The sequence below is a fragment of the Lethenteron reissneri genome, chromosome 53 (genome assembly GCF_015708825.2).
Source record: "Lethenteron reissneri isolate LAM-NWPU_2019-01 chromosome 53, ASM1570882v1, whole genome shotgun sequence".
Taxonomy (NCBI): Eukaryota; Metazoa; Chordata; class Hyperoartia; order Petromyzontiformes; family Petromyzontidae; genus Lethenteron; species Lethenteron reissneri.
The window spans coordinates 10,019,602-10,038,523 of record NC_083831.1 but is presented as its reverse complement, the minus strand read 5'-3'; the positions used below and the strand labels follow the sequence as shown (position 1 = coordinate 10,038,523).

General features: G+C 47.0%; 1 protein-coding gene across 1 annotated transcript in view; it reads right to left on the bottom strand.

Moving 5' to 3' along the window:
• LOC133356172 (ryanodine receptor 2-like) overlaps nucleotides 1-18,922 on the bottom strand; it is a 200,997-nt gene that overhangs the window by 33,822 nt on the left and 148,253 nt on the right. Inside the window, 5 exon segments of the mRNA XM_061573549.1 lie at nucleotides 121-138; nucleotides 7,585-7,658; nucleotides 10,053-10,129; nucleotides 11,075-11,154; nucleotides 14,650-14,749. Of these exon segments, the coding sequence (XP_061429533.1) occupies nucleotides 121-138; nucleotides 7,585-7,658; nucleotides 10,053-10,129; nucleotides 11,075-11,154; nucleotides 14,650-14,749 (349 nt within the window).

Here is an 18,922-nt window from a genome sequence, read left to right as displayed (position 1 = left end):
GGGACGGCCAGGCGAGTGTTAATGCCCTGCGAGACACCATGCAAAGTGCAAAGAACGAAATACGCAGTACGATAACAACCTGCCACAAATCGGGACGCGAAAAAAAGCAGCTGTAATTACCCTGTTCGTGAGAAATGACTAACGGAACACGTGTCGACAACACAAAGGGCATGGAGGACGGTGAAGGAAGAAACAAAGGGGACAGCAAAATGAACAGAAAAAAGAAACAGTTAGACAGAAAAACAAGTATTAAAACTGTAAGCGCACACAAATGACGATGTGTATGGGAGACGCAGCCTGCAATCGCGGGGATGACGGACACAGCTCGGTTGGAGGCTCCCTCCGTCATTGACAAAGGCGGCGTGAGGTTTTTACGGTCACCATTGCACGTCCATACACATATGCATTTGTATGTACAGCTATATGAGCAAATGAAACCATGCGAACAGTTGTTGCCTTTCCCTATCAGACGCAGGATAGCCTCACGGATTCTCGACATTTGGGTGGGGTGGGGTGGGGCAGCGGGGTTTCTGTTTGGGGTGCTTTTCCAGACGTTTTGGAGGTGCCCACACTTGACCCCACCACACACGATGTTCCGATCGACTAACTGTGGAGTGCCCATTTATGCTGCTGGGTGGGCAGAAGTTGGGTGCGTGAGTGGGGCGGGCGGTGGGTGGTTAAACAGCTTGCTGAAATCATGGGACTTCCTTTGCCAGTAGCAAAATATGAGAATAGGTTTTCCCCTCTGGTCTAACACCGTTTTGAGACGAGGCTCGAAAGAAAGCTGTCTCTGGTGTGGACCAATCAGTTTCAAAGACACTGCATATATTATCAGAGTATGTTTTTTGTTTGCATTCTGACCACAAGTATTGTGGTTAATGCAGACATGATTCATAGTAAAAGGTTTCAGTTTGGTGTTTTAACATCTTAACACAGCTGTTTTGTTATTTTTGGTTCAATTCGGTAAAGTCACGTAGAAGGGAAACCCTATTCTCACAGCTTGCCGATAGTTCTAACTGCCGTGCCACGAGATCGGACCGATGATCTCCGTATATCTTTCGCAAGCCCAGCGAGCTGACCATCACACGGAGGCAGAGCATCTCCCCGCTCAATCGTACTCGAACAATATTCGCCTTCAGATTTTCAGCACCGGACCTGACAGCGTCTCCCAGTAATAATTAATCCAGCAGAAGGATTTGAGAAGTTCTGCGGCAGTTTACTTCATTAGCTGATGACCGAATGGATGTACGTGTGTTGAAATTATTTCGCAGCGTACGTAACCAGCCTTGCTAATCGGAGGTGCGGGGGAAGGACAACAAACTAAACACAAAAAGCAGTTCTTAAGAAATGAGTTTTCAATCTAGATGATTGAAAAGTGCAAAGCTCCCAGTGGCTTCCTAATATCGGAGGGAAGAGCGTTCCAGACGGCCGCGGAAACGCATCTGAAAGGGCCGCGCGATTGCGGTGACCGTCTTTGTTCGATGGCCAGGCAAAAGCTACTGCTGCGAGGATGACCGGAGTTCGCGTGATGATGGTGTGATGCTCATTGACGAGATCCGCAAGGCATCGCGGTTCATTTGCGGCAAGCACTTTGTGTGTAATGAGTGAATGGCTGGCAAACATCTGGCAGATCGCTTTTCGGAAAGCCCCGCGGAGAAATGTCGGGCTAATTTAGGCAAGTCCACGTGGACTTCGCTCGTTTGCAGAGACCACTTGACGTGGCGAACTGAAGGCATCACCCGGGGCGCTGGTGTGTACCCTGGCGTAAGCGTGATTGCAATTTGTGCAATTACGCTGGTGCGGAATGCATTGTTGTTCGCGTATCTATGCGCGTGTCGCCGTAAGTGTAGGTGTGTTGATGTTGATATATATACAGAACTTCTGATGTCCGTGGACCTATTACCCGCAGCTCCTATAATTATCAATGGCAGCTGTCGGCTCCACGCAAACTCCTATTATACGCGCCCCTATATCTTCCCATTGTGTGCAATGATCCGTGATTTTACCCATAATGCACAGCAAAGCAGTTTCCTAATACTCGTATTTTTTTGTGGATAAGAGGAATCACTTGGGAAAATCATCGCATTATCCGCGGGGTTATCCGCAATTTTTTTATTTTACCCCATGGACAGGAGGATTCAAATTTGCGGTGGATAATAGGATCAGCGATATTGGTCGCCAAAACCAGCGCAGATACGAGGATTCTCCTCTACGTTGAAATTGCAGCGGTGGCCTCATGGTTAAAGCTAATCTTGGCAACAACCGACAGTCAAAAAGGCATTACCCTACGAACCTCGGTCACCTGAGTTTGATTCCCAATCACGGTTGACATCAGTGACTGTTATCTGAATCTGTTCTGGGCACCACCTAGGTTTACTCAAACCTTAAACGAGTACCTGATGTGGTGGCATGTAAACATGAGCAACGTGAGGGCCGGGCGTGGTCACTAGCCACACTGTGCTGAGGTTAATAGGTGCTCGCTAACAACGCAGTCGACCCGGGTTCGATTCCCGCTCACGGCCAACACCGGTGACGATTATCTGAACCGGCCTAGGCCTCCCCTAGGTCGACTCAGCCTCAAATGAGTACCTGGCCTGGTGTGTAAACATCGCCGCTGGAGAGACAAAGGCGGCCGGTCGTGGTGCTGACCACCCACCACCTGTGTAAGTAGGCTACATGGGTGACCTTCGCCTTTGTTTTGTATGCATCTGTACGAGTATGTAATGTGTGCGTATGTGTAGGAGTGTGTAATGAGTGAGTATGTATAGGAGTGTGTAATGAATGCGTATGTGTAGGAGTGTGTAATGTGTGCGTATGTGTAGGAGTGTGTAATGCGTGCGTATGTGTAGGAGTGTGTAATGCGTGCGTATGTGTAGGAGTGTGTAATGTGTGCGTATGTGTAGGAGTGTGTAATGCGTGCGTATGTGTAGGAGTGTGTAATGCGTGCGTATGTGTAGGAGTGTATAATGAATGCGTATGTGTAGGAGTGTGTAATGAGTGCGTATGTGTACGAGTGTGTAACGCGTGCGTTTTGCGGTGTGCACTACGATACGACCCGGTGGCGAAACAGCGTGGTAACACCTAGCGATGATCTAATTCGCCAAATACAAGCCAGCAGGACATATCGACGCACATCGGTGGCGGTGGTGGCGGCGTCGTTGTTAGGTGGCGGTGGTGGTGGCAATGCCACGGCGGATTTGGTACGTACAAGTCTAACGTCTAAAAAAATTAAAGAGGCAACGAAGCCGACGTAAACATTCGTCTCGATTAGTGAGCTCCCAATGAAGACGGGCAAGTGATCTGGCAGGCCGCGGTGAACCACTGCGTACAACGCCGGGTGCGATGCGTTAAAATATTATTACGCTTGCTAAACGGCAGAAATGACGTCGCCCATCGGCCGATCAGAAGCCTGCACGGCGCGGGCCGTGGAGACGGGGGAATTACGCTGCGAGACGGATGACGTTTTCACCGTTCTGTCATTCTCTCATCCTGTCGCTCAGATTAGTGGGTGGAGAAAGGTGGCGACGTTCGCATCTCAAGACGAGCGTGCGTGCATATGCATGTGTGTGCGTGTGTGTGTGTGGGAACGTGTGTGTGTGCGGGGAGCGGTGGTGCAGCGGTTAGCACGCTGCGTTACAAACCCGGTGACCCGAGTTCGAGTCCTGCTCATGGCCAACACCGGTGACGATTATCTGAACCGGTCCTGGGAACTCCCCTAGGTCGACTCAACCTCACATGAGTACCCGGTGTGATGTGTAAACATCGCCACTGGGGAGACAAAGGCGGCCGGGCGTGGTGCTGGCCACCTACCCCCTCGTGACCCATGCCGACCTTCATAAGTGCTCACTAACAGCACTTGCCCCAACAGTCTGTTCAGGCTATATGGGGAATCTTTGCCTTTTGTGTCATGCAAACGTTATGCCCGCATTTATATTCTCTGGCGTGCTCTCGTCAGTGGGTGCGTGAAGGCAAGACAACTAATGAATAATCCAACCCCACGTGCCCCCACTGCTCACCCAGCCAGATGCTTGCTTCAAGGCAGTCTCAGGAGGAAATGCCTCTGCCAACCACTCAGCCCCCGCCCCACCCCCCCCCGATCGCCCCCAAAAAAACACTACTGAACTACAACCTCCCAAACGGTCTTCTCCCTGGTGGCGTTTCCACAGCGACATCTGAAATCTCAGCGCTTTAGGGGGCCACTGCCAACGAGATGGGGGAAGTCGTGAAGTCTCCAACCGATTCACTCCGGTCACCTGCTCAACTGCGGTCCGTCGCCTCCGTATCACTCTTCTGTCACCGCCAATGAGATGGGAGGTGGTCGTGGAGACTCCAACACAACAGAGCAGAGGTGATCTGGTGCCCACCAATTCACTCCGGTCACCTGCTCAACTGCGGCCCGTCGCCTCCTTATCACTCTTCTATCGCGACTACTGCTGCCGCCATTGTTACTGTTCCCACAAACTTGACTCATCCGCTCCTGCCACCCACGTTGATGAACTCTGTCCTATCAGCCTAACGGTGTCATCTCATCCATTTTGTGTGGAACCACCACCACACACAAACACACACCGCCGGTCAGAACGCTCATCTCTCTGCTTCCCTCCCCTCACCGCCCATCTTTGGAATTCCCTCCATTCGCGCCTGGGCAGCCGCCGGGTTAACTCAGCCTTAAATTACTACCTCGTTTGATGTGTGACCATCACCACGGTGGGGAGACAAAGGCAGCCGGGTGAGCGTGGTGCTAGCAACACCGCCCTTTTGCGTGCCATGCCATCCTAACAGATGCTCACTAACAGCGCTTGCCCCAGCGTACTATAAGGGATGTTTGTATTTATTTATTAAACCGTGTATCTCCATAGAGTTCAAACATATGCAATCAGTTTCCACACACACACACACATGTAGAAGAGTTAACTTATTCACTGCCCTTTGTCAATCCACAATGATGAATGAAGGCCTCACTTTGCTGTGGCTGTCAAGGTGGTTGTTTGACCATACTTCACCAGGCTGGTCAGTGTGAGTTTGTGAAGGGGGCTCTGGCCCGGTTGAGATAGTGCAGTGCGCTAACCACTGCACCCCCCACCCCAACACAAATGTCCAATGTTAACTACTTTGTACTGTTCGCCAAAAAGCGAAGAGTACAAAGAAAATGCACTATTAGAGCATTTATAGATTTATATAGCTATAAAATATATCTATGTCTATAAATACATATATAGCATTGTCTTTACTGGCCTAACAATGGTGAGACTAGGCCATGAAGTAGGCTGTCTGTGCGGTAGGCCATATATTATCAGAGCGTGTTTGTTTGCATATTCGCCATAATTACTGTTATGGATAATGCAGACTAGAGTCCTTGCAAAAGGTAGCTATTTGGTGTTTGAACATCTTGACACCTATTTTATTTCCAGAAAGAGTAAAACCTCTTCTTATTTTTCATACGTATGACATGCACTCTGCATAGGGTTCCGATAACAACGGTTTGTTTGGCTGTTTAGAACAAACGCGTGTGCAACTTGTTTCTTAGTTTTGGTAAATAGGTGTTCAGGAAAGTGTATAAATAGGTTGGTGGGAGAGTTAGACAACTGGTTAGTGGGAGGGTTTAATCGGAAAGAGGAGAAGCTTTATTCACTTGGGACACTGAGGATGAGGGAGGTCCTACGCATGTTGCGATGCTCACCTCTGGGAAACTTAGCGGTCACGATTCCCAACAAAATAAACAACATCCCAGAACGGAAATCGTAACGATACAAAACATTTCGACCGTGAGCACAAACTCTCATACCGCTACAAATATAAAAGCATCCCTTTCTTGTGCGCATTCCCTGGCAGATTTAGCCAGATGGACTCTTAAGAGGCAGGGGTACTCACACTTTACCCCACCACATTGGACTGCCAATTCACGACGTGTACGAGAGCCTGACCGCGGTACGAGCGGGTGGACAGAGGCAATGGCAGATGATGCGCGGGGATTGAAGCCAATCGTGGCTGTGACTCCATATTGGCACTTGTCTTAAGATTACTTGGTTGCTCTAAATTTCCACGTGATGAGCCACTTTCTTTAGCTATCATTTGTGGCCAGGTCGCAAAAGAGCTATATAGCTCAGTGAGCCTTATCTGCTAAAATAAAAATAGAAATAGTTTATAGGACTGTGGTTCCACGTTTGCTATTGGCTCCACACAATCATAATTTAGAACATCTTGTCAGCCACTGCTGGATGAAGGCCTCCGCATGCCAATGCCGGTCGCGGGGAGTTGTTTGATCTCACGTCACCATGCTGGTCAGCGCCGGTAGGATCAAGAGGGTAACGGGTCGAGGAGCGGTTCACATATGACAGTCGCCACTGATGATAGCCGGGGCCGGGACTCGAACCCACATCGCTGGGTTCACAGCACCTAACACTGCTCCACTATGGCTCTCCATACCCCCCCCCCCACCCACCAAGCTACCTACACATATTAAATAACATTAACTTCAATTATTAGTTATTTAATAAGGCAAAAGAGCCGATTGAGAATCATGTCTTCCGCAAGGAAGGAACGGGTTACCATTTGCTAAACAATGACAATTCCAAAAGCAAACACTTTGCAGTTCAGCTGCAGATGCATTTTTCACGTTTTTTTTGTTTGCGCGACTAGAACACATTGACCTATACTGCCGTAAGTTGTACAAAGAAAACAACCCCCACTGCTTACACAGATGCCGAATATAACACAGCGGTGGCTTTTGTTGTTTTTTGTTGTCATGAAAACCGAGATAATTCTCTGATAATTCTGTGAATCTTGGCTTAAAACTTTCGTGCAGGAATTCATATTCTTTGGGTCTTTCGGTAAAGTCACATAGATAGGTACAAATTAATAGAAATTTATTTTATATAGGTAAAAAAAAAATTTATATTTATTATTTTTATTAAGCGGAGAGGCTAATAAAAAAAATACATTTTATATGTATTCTTTGTATTAATTTGTACCTATCTACATGACTTTACCGAAAGACACAAATAATATGAATTCCTGCAGTCACGAAAGGTTTACGTCAGGACAGGGAAAGTTCCACAAATTGAGCAACATAAGAGCGACCGTTTCAAATGGTCATCCCAATCATAAATATGGGATGGCATTTTAAAAGCAATTATCCACATCCTGAGACAAATGCCCGAGCTTGAATGCACCATCAGGATCACCAGCGTCAATGGAGAACACCCAGTTTGTTATTCTCTGCATGTTAAACGTACTCCCGTCTTTCGGCCAAATCACAGAAGATGGGCCTACGAATCGAACTGTCTGACTTCCTTCAACACCACAAACAACCGCCACAACGCTACGAGAACCGGGGTGGTGGGCGGCGCGGGGGAAACATAAAACGTCTACCTGCACGCGCGCGCAATTAACTCGCGCATTCGCAGACACGGGCCACGTTCATTTAAAAATCATACTTCAAAGGGGGAAGGGCGAGGGTGGGGTAGAGGAGAATAAAAGTAGGCAATTATTAAAATGACACGGGAGGGGGGGGGGTGAAAGAGAACAGGCGAGGAGAGAGACGTTTGAACGTTTTTGGAGTGCGGAGCGGAGAGCGCTACCCACCTGATCCTTCCTCCGTTACCATACCTAGCCCCTCCGCTTTGTTCTGCCGCTCAAAAGCATTCAGATCCAGAACGCTGCATCGTTGGGAGAGGGGCACATGGGTTTCGCAGAATGGGAAAAGAGGGGAACATGACAATAATATTTATCGTTTTTATTACATTATTAAAAACATCCATAATACAGGGGTTTTTTGGGTGAGATCGCGTAAATATATAAATGTGTCGTTAAACCGGCTACCACCCGACACGGCCAATTGGTAAGGTTTGTGTCGGGTGGTGGCGGGTTTAACGACACATTTATATCTATATTTACGCGATCTAACCCAAAAAACTGTATTAGGGATGCTATTGGTCGCGAAAGCCTACTACGTATTAAACTATTAAAAGCATTTTATTACCACCGATAACCAAACACCACATCAGTTTAACACAGCCAATTAGTAAGGTTTGACACGTAAACAGAACATGCCAATTCGTTACTAGTACAGCACTAACCGGTGTGTTGGAGAGCAAAGCCACAACATTTACAATCTGAGTACGACGTTTTCGCCAGTAATCACAACCAGCTTCATCAGGCGACGGCGTCACTATTCGTCATCATTTCGCTTTGTGCAAGTTCTTTGTTGCGTGCTTCACTTGGGTATTTATTGCTTCCTTGCAACAATTTTTTTTTAACCGAAACTCTTATCTGCTGCTGAACCACTCTGTTGCTGGCCGCATTACCACTTTGGGCGTCTGCTCAGCAACCGTGATTATAAAATAATTATATTACCTGACAAGGACCGCTGCATAAAACGGACAGTAGCCAAGGCTGACTTCTCACAAATTGGTACAAATTTGATCGACCCCGAATTGCTGATGGGCTGAGTTGATGCCCGACTGTGAATTCAACTTGCAACCTTGCCGACATGAAGTCCAACACACTAACCTCAGCACTACCCATAATATATTACGTATAAAAACACGACAAACGGAATAATATCACAATTACCTAAATCATTTTTATCTTTACACAATATACATTTTTGCTCATTTACATGTGACTGTTTGGTAAAAGAGGTCGAAAAATTACATTGCAGTTCTTTAAATAATAATATGTGCACATTTGATATGTTTTGCAATTTATTTGCATGACTGTATATACATAAGAAAATAATATTTAAATAAAAAAATTTCCCGAACTACACAATGTAAAAAATATATGTATTTACATGATTGCTTGCGCCAGCAGATGAATTATTGCATTGCAATTCTTCACACAATAATAATATTCAATTGTTGGTAGTTGATTGAATAATACGTTTACATTCACTAGTATGGCAGCCGGGCCCATACATAGACAGCAATGAACTGCGGATCTCCGCGTCGAATCGTAATAATAGCATGCACGCATCGTCACACGTATAACTGTGGGTCATTTGTGTGACGTCAACTAAAAGCACGCCAAAAAAATCATTGCGAAGACATTTAATCTTGTGGTCCAAAACGGGACAGCCTACCACATCCCCCTCTAGACCAGAAGCTTCTGAGAGTGAACAATCAACGTTTCTGTTAACATTCCAAATTAACGTTTTATTTCGACAGGAACATTTTGTTTTATTGCGGGGGATGGAGACGCTCACGCGGCCACATCAATCAGGGGGCAGCAATTTCCCCGGCGTTGCATTGCGGCAATGCCTGCGAGTCTCGCGCGCTCCGCGTTCAGCGCGTGACCTGCCCCGACGCCGTGTGACTGGCGGGCCAGCAAAGGCGGCCAGTCGGCCCGGCTGGGATATGTTCCATCTCGATATGCAGAAGAGCGTTCGGCGAGGTTGACACCGACTGCCTCTTTTTGGGTTGGATCGATTCCACCTCAAACGAACACTAGGCTGGGGCTCCCAGCGTCAACGTTTAGGGGGTTGGGGGGGGGCTATATCCAGTGGTGTATATTCCATGTTACCGTAGCAGTGGCGAGTATCACCAGGAAATGACCGAGGCTCACCTCTCTTTTCTATTTTAATTATGCCAATGGGCTGATGGAATGAGTAGATGATCGCCTGGGATTTTTACTGGCCACATTTGCCAAATATAATGAAAATGTATGCTTTCAGATTTTTCATTTTATTTAAACGTTGTCAATTAATTGCTGCATGAGTGCCTCCCCATACTGTGCAATTCACTGGGTGTTGCTTAACCATACTTCACCACGCTGGGCAATGCCAGTTAATAACCAGCATCATGTTAGCCATGGCAAAGAATCAAAACTCGGGTCATCTGGTTCATAGCCCAGGGTGCTAAGCACTGAGCCACAGCTCCCCCTTATCACACGTGGAATACAAAAAACGTTGTAGAAAGAGTTTGCATCAGATGGAATCTCTGCAATATGCCATTAGGCTCGATACTTGATTTGTGAGAATACAGGAGTGACATTTGAAAATTGATTTATAGCCTCTATATAAACTGTTGACATGGCCGTGAGATGTTCTTCACCTGCATATCTGCATGAGTCCCGCAACGCTTTGGAAAAATGTGCTGTCCTTCTTGTCCTTGAGATAGTCCAGCATTTTCTACGACAACAAGATCATTGCTGTGTCAGTAGTACAAAAGTGAAAACCGACGTAGAATAAATCCTTTGACAAAATCAAGTTAGCCAACAACGGGACGACACGATTTCGACAGGCAACTCCAAGAAAAAAGCGGCAACTTGTTGGGGCAAATGACGTTACGCAACGCTTGGCCAGATTTTAATTGGCGTGTTGGAGCGTTCGCGAGATGGAAGCACAGCAATTCGGAACGGCACGGCTTTTCATTTTTACTCCCCCCTCGTTTTTTTTTCCCAGATATAATCAAATCCATGGTTTTATCGGGACTGCGGCCGTCCCCCGTGTCGCGTCACAAAAACGAAGCATCAATTCGGATCAGTCCGCGGAAGCGGGAGTGGCAGAGCTACCCTCTCTCTGAGGTCACTTCAAGTGACCTCTGCTACACGCGCAGCGCGGAGAGGGGACTTTCAGACCCACCGGCTCATCAAAGCATGATTCTTTTAGGGGTGGCGGGTTAGATTGTGGTGATATAACGTCAAATGTGTTGAACTATTGCCCTCCGCCACTCGACAGAGCCAATCAAATCATGTTGTCACATCGTGGGCAAAATATGCCGACTGATTTGGATTTTCAGCAAAAAAATTCGAAGAGTGCTGAAAATCAAGTGGAATTTTGACAATCTTATCCGACGTTTCACTCGAGATTACGTCCGGCAAAACAGCTAACCCCTCGCGTGGATTAGCCGAGCCATTGGAGGTTTACAGAAAAAACAAAATGACATTGCAGCAATGCGTATGCATGCATATGGTCAACTTCTTTCGCACCGTACATAACCAAACGTAGTAATCGATGATGCAGCCCAAAGCAAACCCCATCATGAATCGTGACATTGGTCGTGAGAGCCTACAAATGGAATCAACAGAAGCGGAGCGTGCTGACGATAGTGAGTCGAGCAGGAAATTCACTCACGTTCTGTACGATGCAGTTGCCACCATTCAGTACGGCAATCCCAAGCTTCAGCGTCGACCGAACCATGGGGCTTTTCACGCCTGCGGCACACAGGAATATTTTATTGCAACACAGATAAGATCAAGATTAGATCAAAACGTTTCATTTCTTTTTTTTTCAACTGGGGTAAACGAATGCGTGTTGGCAGATGCGCAGCGTCCGCGGGATGTCGCTCGAAACGCAAACCAACTCGGCGGAAGAGAGTTAAGATTTAGCTTTACCTCCTCTCCATCCCCACACTCCAGTGCCCCCCTCTCCCCTTGACCAAATTTTGTAAAAAAATTGGCTTTCCCATAAGAAAAAAAACAACTCAACCCGTTCTTCAAAATCACCACGGGGGGACTTAAAAGGGGAAAAGTGCATAACAGGCGACGTTTTGGGTAATCGCCCTTCTTCATTGGGAAACAGCGAGGCCAAGCGAGGTAGCAAAAATAGAGAGGTGAGAGAGGGGTACCGGCCTCTTTCTCTCTCTCTCTGCATGCTGTGAAGAAAGGCCATTGCTCAAAGACGTCACCCATTATGTACTTGTCTTAATGCAGCCTTGCTATTGACGAGCGTGTTGAGTGCGTTTGCTATTTGTGTTCATGTAACCACCGCCAACGCAAGCACCAGCAGCAGCATCGCAAAATATTTTCCCATCAACACATGGCCTGAGCCTCTTGTGCGAAGGAAACACCTTAAACCATCTCACCTAATTCTAGATTTGAAGCTTTCGTGACTGCAAGGATTCAATAATAAATAACAGAAAAATTTATTATTTCTATTATTTGTTCTATTATGTTTTATTATTTATTTTTATTATTTATTTTTTCCCTACGTGACTTTACTGAAAAAACCTAAGAGTACCATCTCACCTACTCGCTCGCTCACTCGCCCTAGCAATCGCTTCACCAAGCACGCTCGCCTACTCGCTCACTCACTCACCCAAGCAATCACTTCACCAAGCACGCTCACGAGCTCGCTCACGACCTCGCTCGCTCACTCACTCACTCACCCACGCACTCTCTCGCAAGCACCTGACATGACCAGAGCCGTCACGTTCGGCAACGCCAACGCGTTCTGTGCGGTTGACCGATTTGCGTAATTAGCGGCCACGGGAGACACCTATCGGTAAAATTTCGCTCATCAAGACGGCGCCAGTGGCAGCCGGGGAGGCGCTGTTATTTTATTGGGCCATATTTGCATGGGAGGTGTGTGTGTGGGGAGCGGTAGTGCAGCGATTAGCGCACTCCACTATGGACCCGTCGACCCGAGTTCCATTCCAACTCACGGCCAATATCGGTGATGATCATCCGACTAAGCCTCAAACGAGCACCTGGTATGGTGTGTAAACATCACCACTAGGGAGGCATAGGCGGTTGTGCATAGTAGTCAACAGCAGCCTGTTAATGCTATGAGAGGGTGTATTTAGGTTTGATACTCTTCGAGCTGGAATGCAGCTAAAATTAATCAAATTAAGTCAAAACATTTATTTCATGTGACGGCGGGGGTGGGGGGGGCATTTTTTGTGCGGTCATGCACCACACCAGAGACTTACCAAGTCACATGGAGCCATAGCCAACTGAGCCTGGACCAACGTCCTGATTTGGCCAACAGCGGTGAATTGTGTGAGCACAATTTAAATGAGCGGGGATCTCCAAGTAAACTCACTCTCATTGGCCATGTAAATACATGGGTACGGCTACAACTAGAGATGTTGCTGCTTGCTTTCTCACGTGGTACCAATGTTCGTCCTTGCCCATGGACTCACCGAGAGGTCACGGGTTTATTCACGGGCGGCTGAAACCCATATTCGATCGCGCGACCTCAGTAGTGCCGGCTCAGCGGTTAGGAAACACACCACACGCACGCGGCATATCATAGAGCTGTCGCGGTGTAACGGTCAGCTCGCTGTGACTTGCAATCCGGAGGTCGCCGGTTCGACTCGACATCCCGGCGCGGCTGCGGTTGAAACGACGGTGCGAGTTTCTTGAATCCCCCCTCCCCTCTCTGCCTCTGTCCACCCGGCGGCATAGAAAGGTTCAACGCCGTTGGTCGACCGGCAGGCCAGGCGTGGTGGGGTAAAGTGTGGGCACTCCCACCGCTTCCTAAAGGTCTGCTCAGCGTCGAAGAGAGAAGGTCAAATCCCCTTTGTCGGGGCTCTTTTTAGAGCTCCGCCTCACGGCACGAGCGAGCGCTTTCAGCGCGACGACTTAGCATTTACTTAAAGAACTCTGAACTTTTAACGGGAGCGCGCTGATTTATAACCGAGTCACCCAGAGTCGATTGTAGATACATTTCAAGTCTGAACTACGGCGGGTGACTGACTGGGCCACAGATATTAGTTTTCACATGGGTGGCCTGTACGTAAGTGGTGTTTGTTGAAATTCTTTAGCGCCGTACGTAGCCAACCGTGAGAATCAGAGGTGTAGTGTAGAGGTTAGTGTAATGTGTAATGTATAGTGATGTCGCATATAGCGACGTCGTGTATAGTAGTGTAGTGTATGGTTCATCGTGTAGTGAATAGTGTAGTATCTACGTATGTTGAACTTCTCTCGCACCGTACGTAGCCAACCGCGCTAATCGGAGGTGCCGGGGAAGAACAACAAACTAAACACAAAAATGCAGCTCTAACGAAATCAGTTTGTCAATCTAGATCACTTAAAAGTGCCTAACTCCAGTGACTTCCTAATATCAGAAGGTGAAGCATTCCAGATGGCCACGGAAGCGCGTCTGAAGGCGCACGATGCGGTGACCGCCTTTCTTCGATGGCAGCAGCCAAAAGCCGCTGCAAATTCGCACCAAACCGCATCTTCGATTTAACCGCAAGCGTCACCGGGGCTCCGTGGTTAAAGCCGTGTCGGAAATGCATAAGCACGTCCCCCCAATTTCCACTCACTCCACCCCCCCCCCCTCTCCCACCTCCCACCACCCCTTGGATCACAGACTGTGGAAGTCTGCAGACAAGGTTCTTAATGGGCCACGCTGCAGATTGATGGAGCACTCTCTTGCGTTGTGTAGCAATTCCACGCTGGAGCAATGGGCCACACGAGCTCTTGGGAAGCCGCAGAAAGAAAGTTAAATAATGAAATAATGGTGGCTCTGCCGCAGAGTTTGCTGACGGTAAGAGAGGGGGGGGGATCAGGCCTCCGCCTGATGACCCATCCTATGTGTGCTCACAACGTGCCACTTTTCTCCTCTGCTCCTGACTCTCCTCTCTATCTTCATATTCTTCCTAATCGCTCCCTTACCCCTGCTCTCTTGCCCTTCTGTTTGCCCTTCTCTCGGAGACCACAGAGAGTCTACCCCGGTCGCGTCGGTGTTGTGCACCCTTTGCCTCTGCTCTTCCCTGCGCACGGTGTTGTTGAAAAATAAAAACATTTCAATGAACAACAAGTCGGAGCAAACCTCTAAATTTGAGAGAGATTTGATTCCATTTCCCCCCTCCTTCCCACTATTCATTCTGCGTGTCACCGGGGTGGGCTGGCTGTTGTTGGTTCGGTCGATGGAGAATAAGGTGGATAAGGTGGGTGTTGATGGGGGGTAGGGGGTCAAACCTTTGCTGGCTCCCAGCATCTGCAGCACCATCTCAGCCGCCCCCCTCTCGTGCAGGCGAGACTGCTGGTACTGCAGCTTCTGCTTCTCCATCTCCTTTTCCTGCACCGTGACAAAATGAGAGACACAAATGTGGAGGTCAGAGGGCTTCCAGTAAGGGGCCATCCATTTAGTACGTACACAAAAATCTGTCAAAACTTGACCCCTCCCCCCTTCCCTGTACGCACCCCCCCCCCCTCCGAATCCTATAGAACGGACGATATTTAATCCACTCAGAAACGATCAAGGATTAATAATATTAACGTGTTGAAACAAACAGATAGTCCACCGTCGGACTATCTAACTAATTTGAAGGCCAACGTAGACAAATTATTGACGAGGCTTCAGCCCCCCCCCCCTCCCATTTCCTACGCATACATTGTCAGTAGACCCCCATACGCAAGCGTACGCATTTAGGTTACCTACCCCCCTCCATGCATACGTACTAAATGTATGCCCCTAAGCTTTCACATCCAGTGTAGGTTAGCCATTCTGGTCTCTAAAGCTCCAACGTGGTCTTGGACCAATGTAACCTGCGTGCCCGACTGATCTGCCACACGACTGGTGGGGTCTCTACTCCACGCCGTTCAGAGCAGGACCCTTCTAATACTACTCCTCTCCCAGCGTCGGACCTTGTGCTCGACGCCACGGGGTCGGGCCTTCTCAAGCGTTGCCCCAAGGATCTGGAGTGCCTTTGCCGGCGGTCATCTGGCACGTGACGAGCCTGGTGTGATAATTGGTTTTTTACCCTTTTATCTGGCAACAAAACTGATACCTTTTTTACAAGGAGTCATGTTTGCATAGACCACAATACCTGCAGTCATAATGCAAACAAAAAAACATAACTCTGATAATGTATGCACTGTCCTTGAAGTTAATTGGTCCACACCCGAGACAGCTTTCCTTAAAGCCTAGTCTCACATGGGTTGGACCAGATGACGCCAAAAGGCGCACAACTCAAGGACAATGCACCATCAGAGTATGAGAGCTCGGGGTGAAGCATTTGCACCATTGGAACCTCATGACTCCTTGTAAAAAAAAAAAGTGTCAGTTTTGTTGCCAGATAGAAGGGTAAAAAAACAATTATCATATTTTTTACTGGCAAATGAGGTTACAATGGAGCCTCGGTGTGTTTAGGAGAGGCAGTGCAACACTCACTACTTTCTCGTGGCTTTTGCTTCAGCGGTATTTTTTTGTGTTTGCATTTTATGTTAGTGTGCAATGTTTTGACACCCCCTTTAAGTGGAGGTGATATTACATTTGAAATCAATACGGTTCACAGGAACGGTTTAAACCATTCGCCACTCGTGTTAGCCCTGGCCAGTAGTAGCTCTCAGGTTATTGGGCTCTTGGCGCAGGCCACAAACCGCGACCAACTACTGTGCCACCGCTCCAGAGACAGAGAAAATAAAGACAGAGATCACCAGCATTGCTTTGCACAGACTGCTGAGGCAAGCGCTCTTAGCGAGCACCCATGAAGGCCGGCACGGCTCGACACACAGCGCTCGCAACATTCACACACTACGTGAAAAACAATTGCGCTCTGGTATCGTAGGAACCAGAGTACCTTAGCCAGCTTGCCTTATTGAATACCATTAAATTAGCACTCCTGCATAATGTTTTCCTTGGGCGGAATATAAAGATAACAAGTGTGTGACATATATTTAATCAAATAACAGGATACAAAGTCTTTCTTTATAATCAGGTGATAAACCATTTGGATACACTTTATTTATTTTTACTGGGGACAGCTAAGGAAATGTAATCCGAAACGTTATGAGTTTTTTCACTTTTTTTTACCTCACAATAAAAACGAAAGAGACATTTTGAATACATTAAGCAAGACATATATTTCGAAAATACTACAGGATAAGCCATTAAGATAAAGTGGTTCCATTTCCCACAGGGATAGCACTTTGACGAAAAGTTTGTCAGATCAAAGGCTTTATTGCTCACTATAAATCCGCAAAAATGCCATCTGGCGTCACATTAGATGGGGGATTACTGCCTCTGTGCTGGATTTACTGCGAGCGGGAAGTCTGTTATTTGTTCATTCGCATTGATTGGTCTCGCGGTGGATTACACCAACTTTCCACTCCTGCTTCATTTCCACAAACCGCCGGCAAAGCAGACCAGGCCTCGAGCCCAGCAAGCTGCCTGGCTTTGGTCTCTCGGCATCAGCTCAAGAGTCCCTAGTCAAGAAGTCTCCGAGCTCCACGAGTGACGGAGACCCTGTGGATGGGCCCCTACCAAAACCGCCCGTTGTTGTTGTTGTTTTATTTATAAAAAGTTCAACAAAAGCCGAGGCTGACCATCAGACGATGCCGGACGAAGGCTTCCCCAAGTTTTCAGCATCTCGCACGGTCTCACCCACCGCACGCAGCCTTCTGTCGTCCGTAATTTGTGACCCCAGTCACACCTTCAATAATTGCCCTCACAAGGTGCACATGCCCTCGCGTGTTGACGCGCTTTCAATTGGAAACAATTTGGGGGAAATCACAGAAGAAATTCAGTGACGAAGGCCACGACGCTGGGCTCGAGATAAACGAGCAACACAAAAGTAATTTGCTGTATCCAATGGGCGTACACTCGTTTCATTGACCCTGGCGGCAATGATGGGCCGAGTCAGCCCCCAGCCAGGATTTGAACCTCGCGACCTTCCGATTAAGAGCCGCTCGCTCGCTCTCTCGCTCTACCGTTGAGTCACCTGACAGGATTTTCTTATAATAGAGATCATGAATCCTTGAAGAGTCCTCACCCGGTCAAATAAAGGCCACTGATTTATGTTAATGAACCTCATCGGTCGAGGCTCATTTGCACCGAGATGGAGAAATGAATTATATATCCTTGCACTGGAATTCACGAGTAAAGTGAAAGGATGCGGCGAAATGAGCGAACGCACCGGGTCCAGGAAAGGACCTTAGCAAACGCACGACGGAACACGTCAAGATTTCACACTGGCACTCGCGTGAATGAACCGAGGGTGCGGCGTCGATGAGCTACGCACGCGAGTGAACAAATTAAAAATAAACGATCCGTCGGCAAAGGGATTTAGTTTCAGCTCAGTCGTTAAGCACAGGCCCGCCACGTCAAGTGGGCAACAACAAACAGCACTGTTAACGTTGTCAGAGATAAAATAGTTAACACGGTTTGTTGACGGTGGTTTACAATGTATAAAGAGGAAAGTATGACACATGGGCAAGGGTAATAACAACAGTGACAGCCAATAAATGGAGTGCATCTGGGAACGCGGCTGAGTGTTCGCAGGCAACTGAGCGATCAAATCGGGAATCGTGAGCGATGGACAGCACATTGAGGAGGCCTTCATCCAGCAGTGGATTGGCATGGCTGATGAATAAACCGCAATTTAGCTGTGCAAGGTTGAACAAAAGTGACTGCTTTTAAACTAATGCATGATTGAGCAAGTGGAAGATTTTATCAAAATATGATGAATTGATTATTATGAACGTGAATGTATTTGTGTAGCTGAAGGTCAAGTATAGGGTGTTATAATTTAACAACAATAAAACATTGATTTTGCTTATTTAATTTCCCAGCACCGTATTTTAAATCGACTCGCACTTGGCAAGCAAAGCTGCCCTTCAGTAGTGCACACTTTGGTCACGGTTATTTTACGCTTTTAGAAAAAGCAACTACATGGTGGCGAGATATCGGGCACAGCTGAAGGACAAGATGAACAAAGGATTCATCTTCTTGGTTCTTTCGGTAAAGTCACGTAGAAGGTAAATAATAAAATAATAAAAATAAAACATTATATTATTTTATTATGTTTTATTTTTATTATTTTATTTAAATAATATAATATATTATATAATTAAATAATATGATATACTTATATTATTTAATTATGTTAAATTTTTATTATTTTATTATTTCCCTTCTACGTGACTTTACCGAAAGAACCAAGAAGATGAATCCCTGCAGTCACGAAAGCTTTAAATCGAAATTTAAAGGATTTATGCTTTCAATCCAGCAGCATTTGTTTAAAAGAAAATTGACTCTGCTGCTGATGAGACCGTCAAGGTCAAAAACCAATTCAGAGTTTGGTTGTTTTAAGAAAGATGCTAATAAGTCTGGAAAACCAAAAAGGCCATTGGACTAAGATACATATCGTATTATTTATATGTAAAGACACAAAATAGAGGTCTGCTTATGTAGATTTGCAGGAATCCATACTCTGGTTCTTTCGGTAAAGTGACGTAGGTATAAAATAAA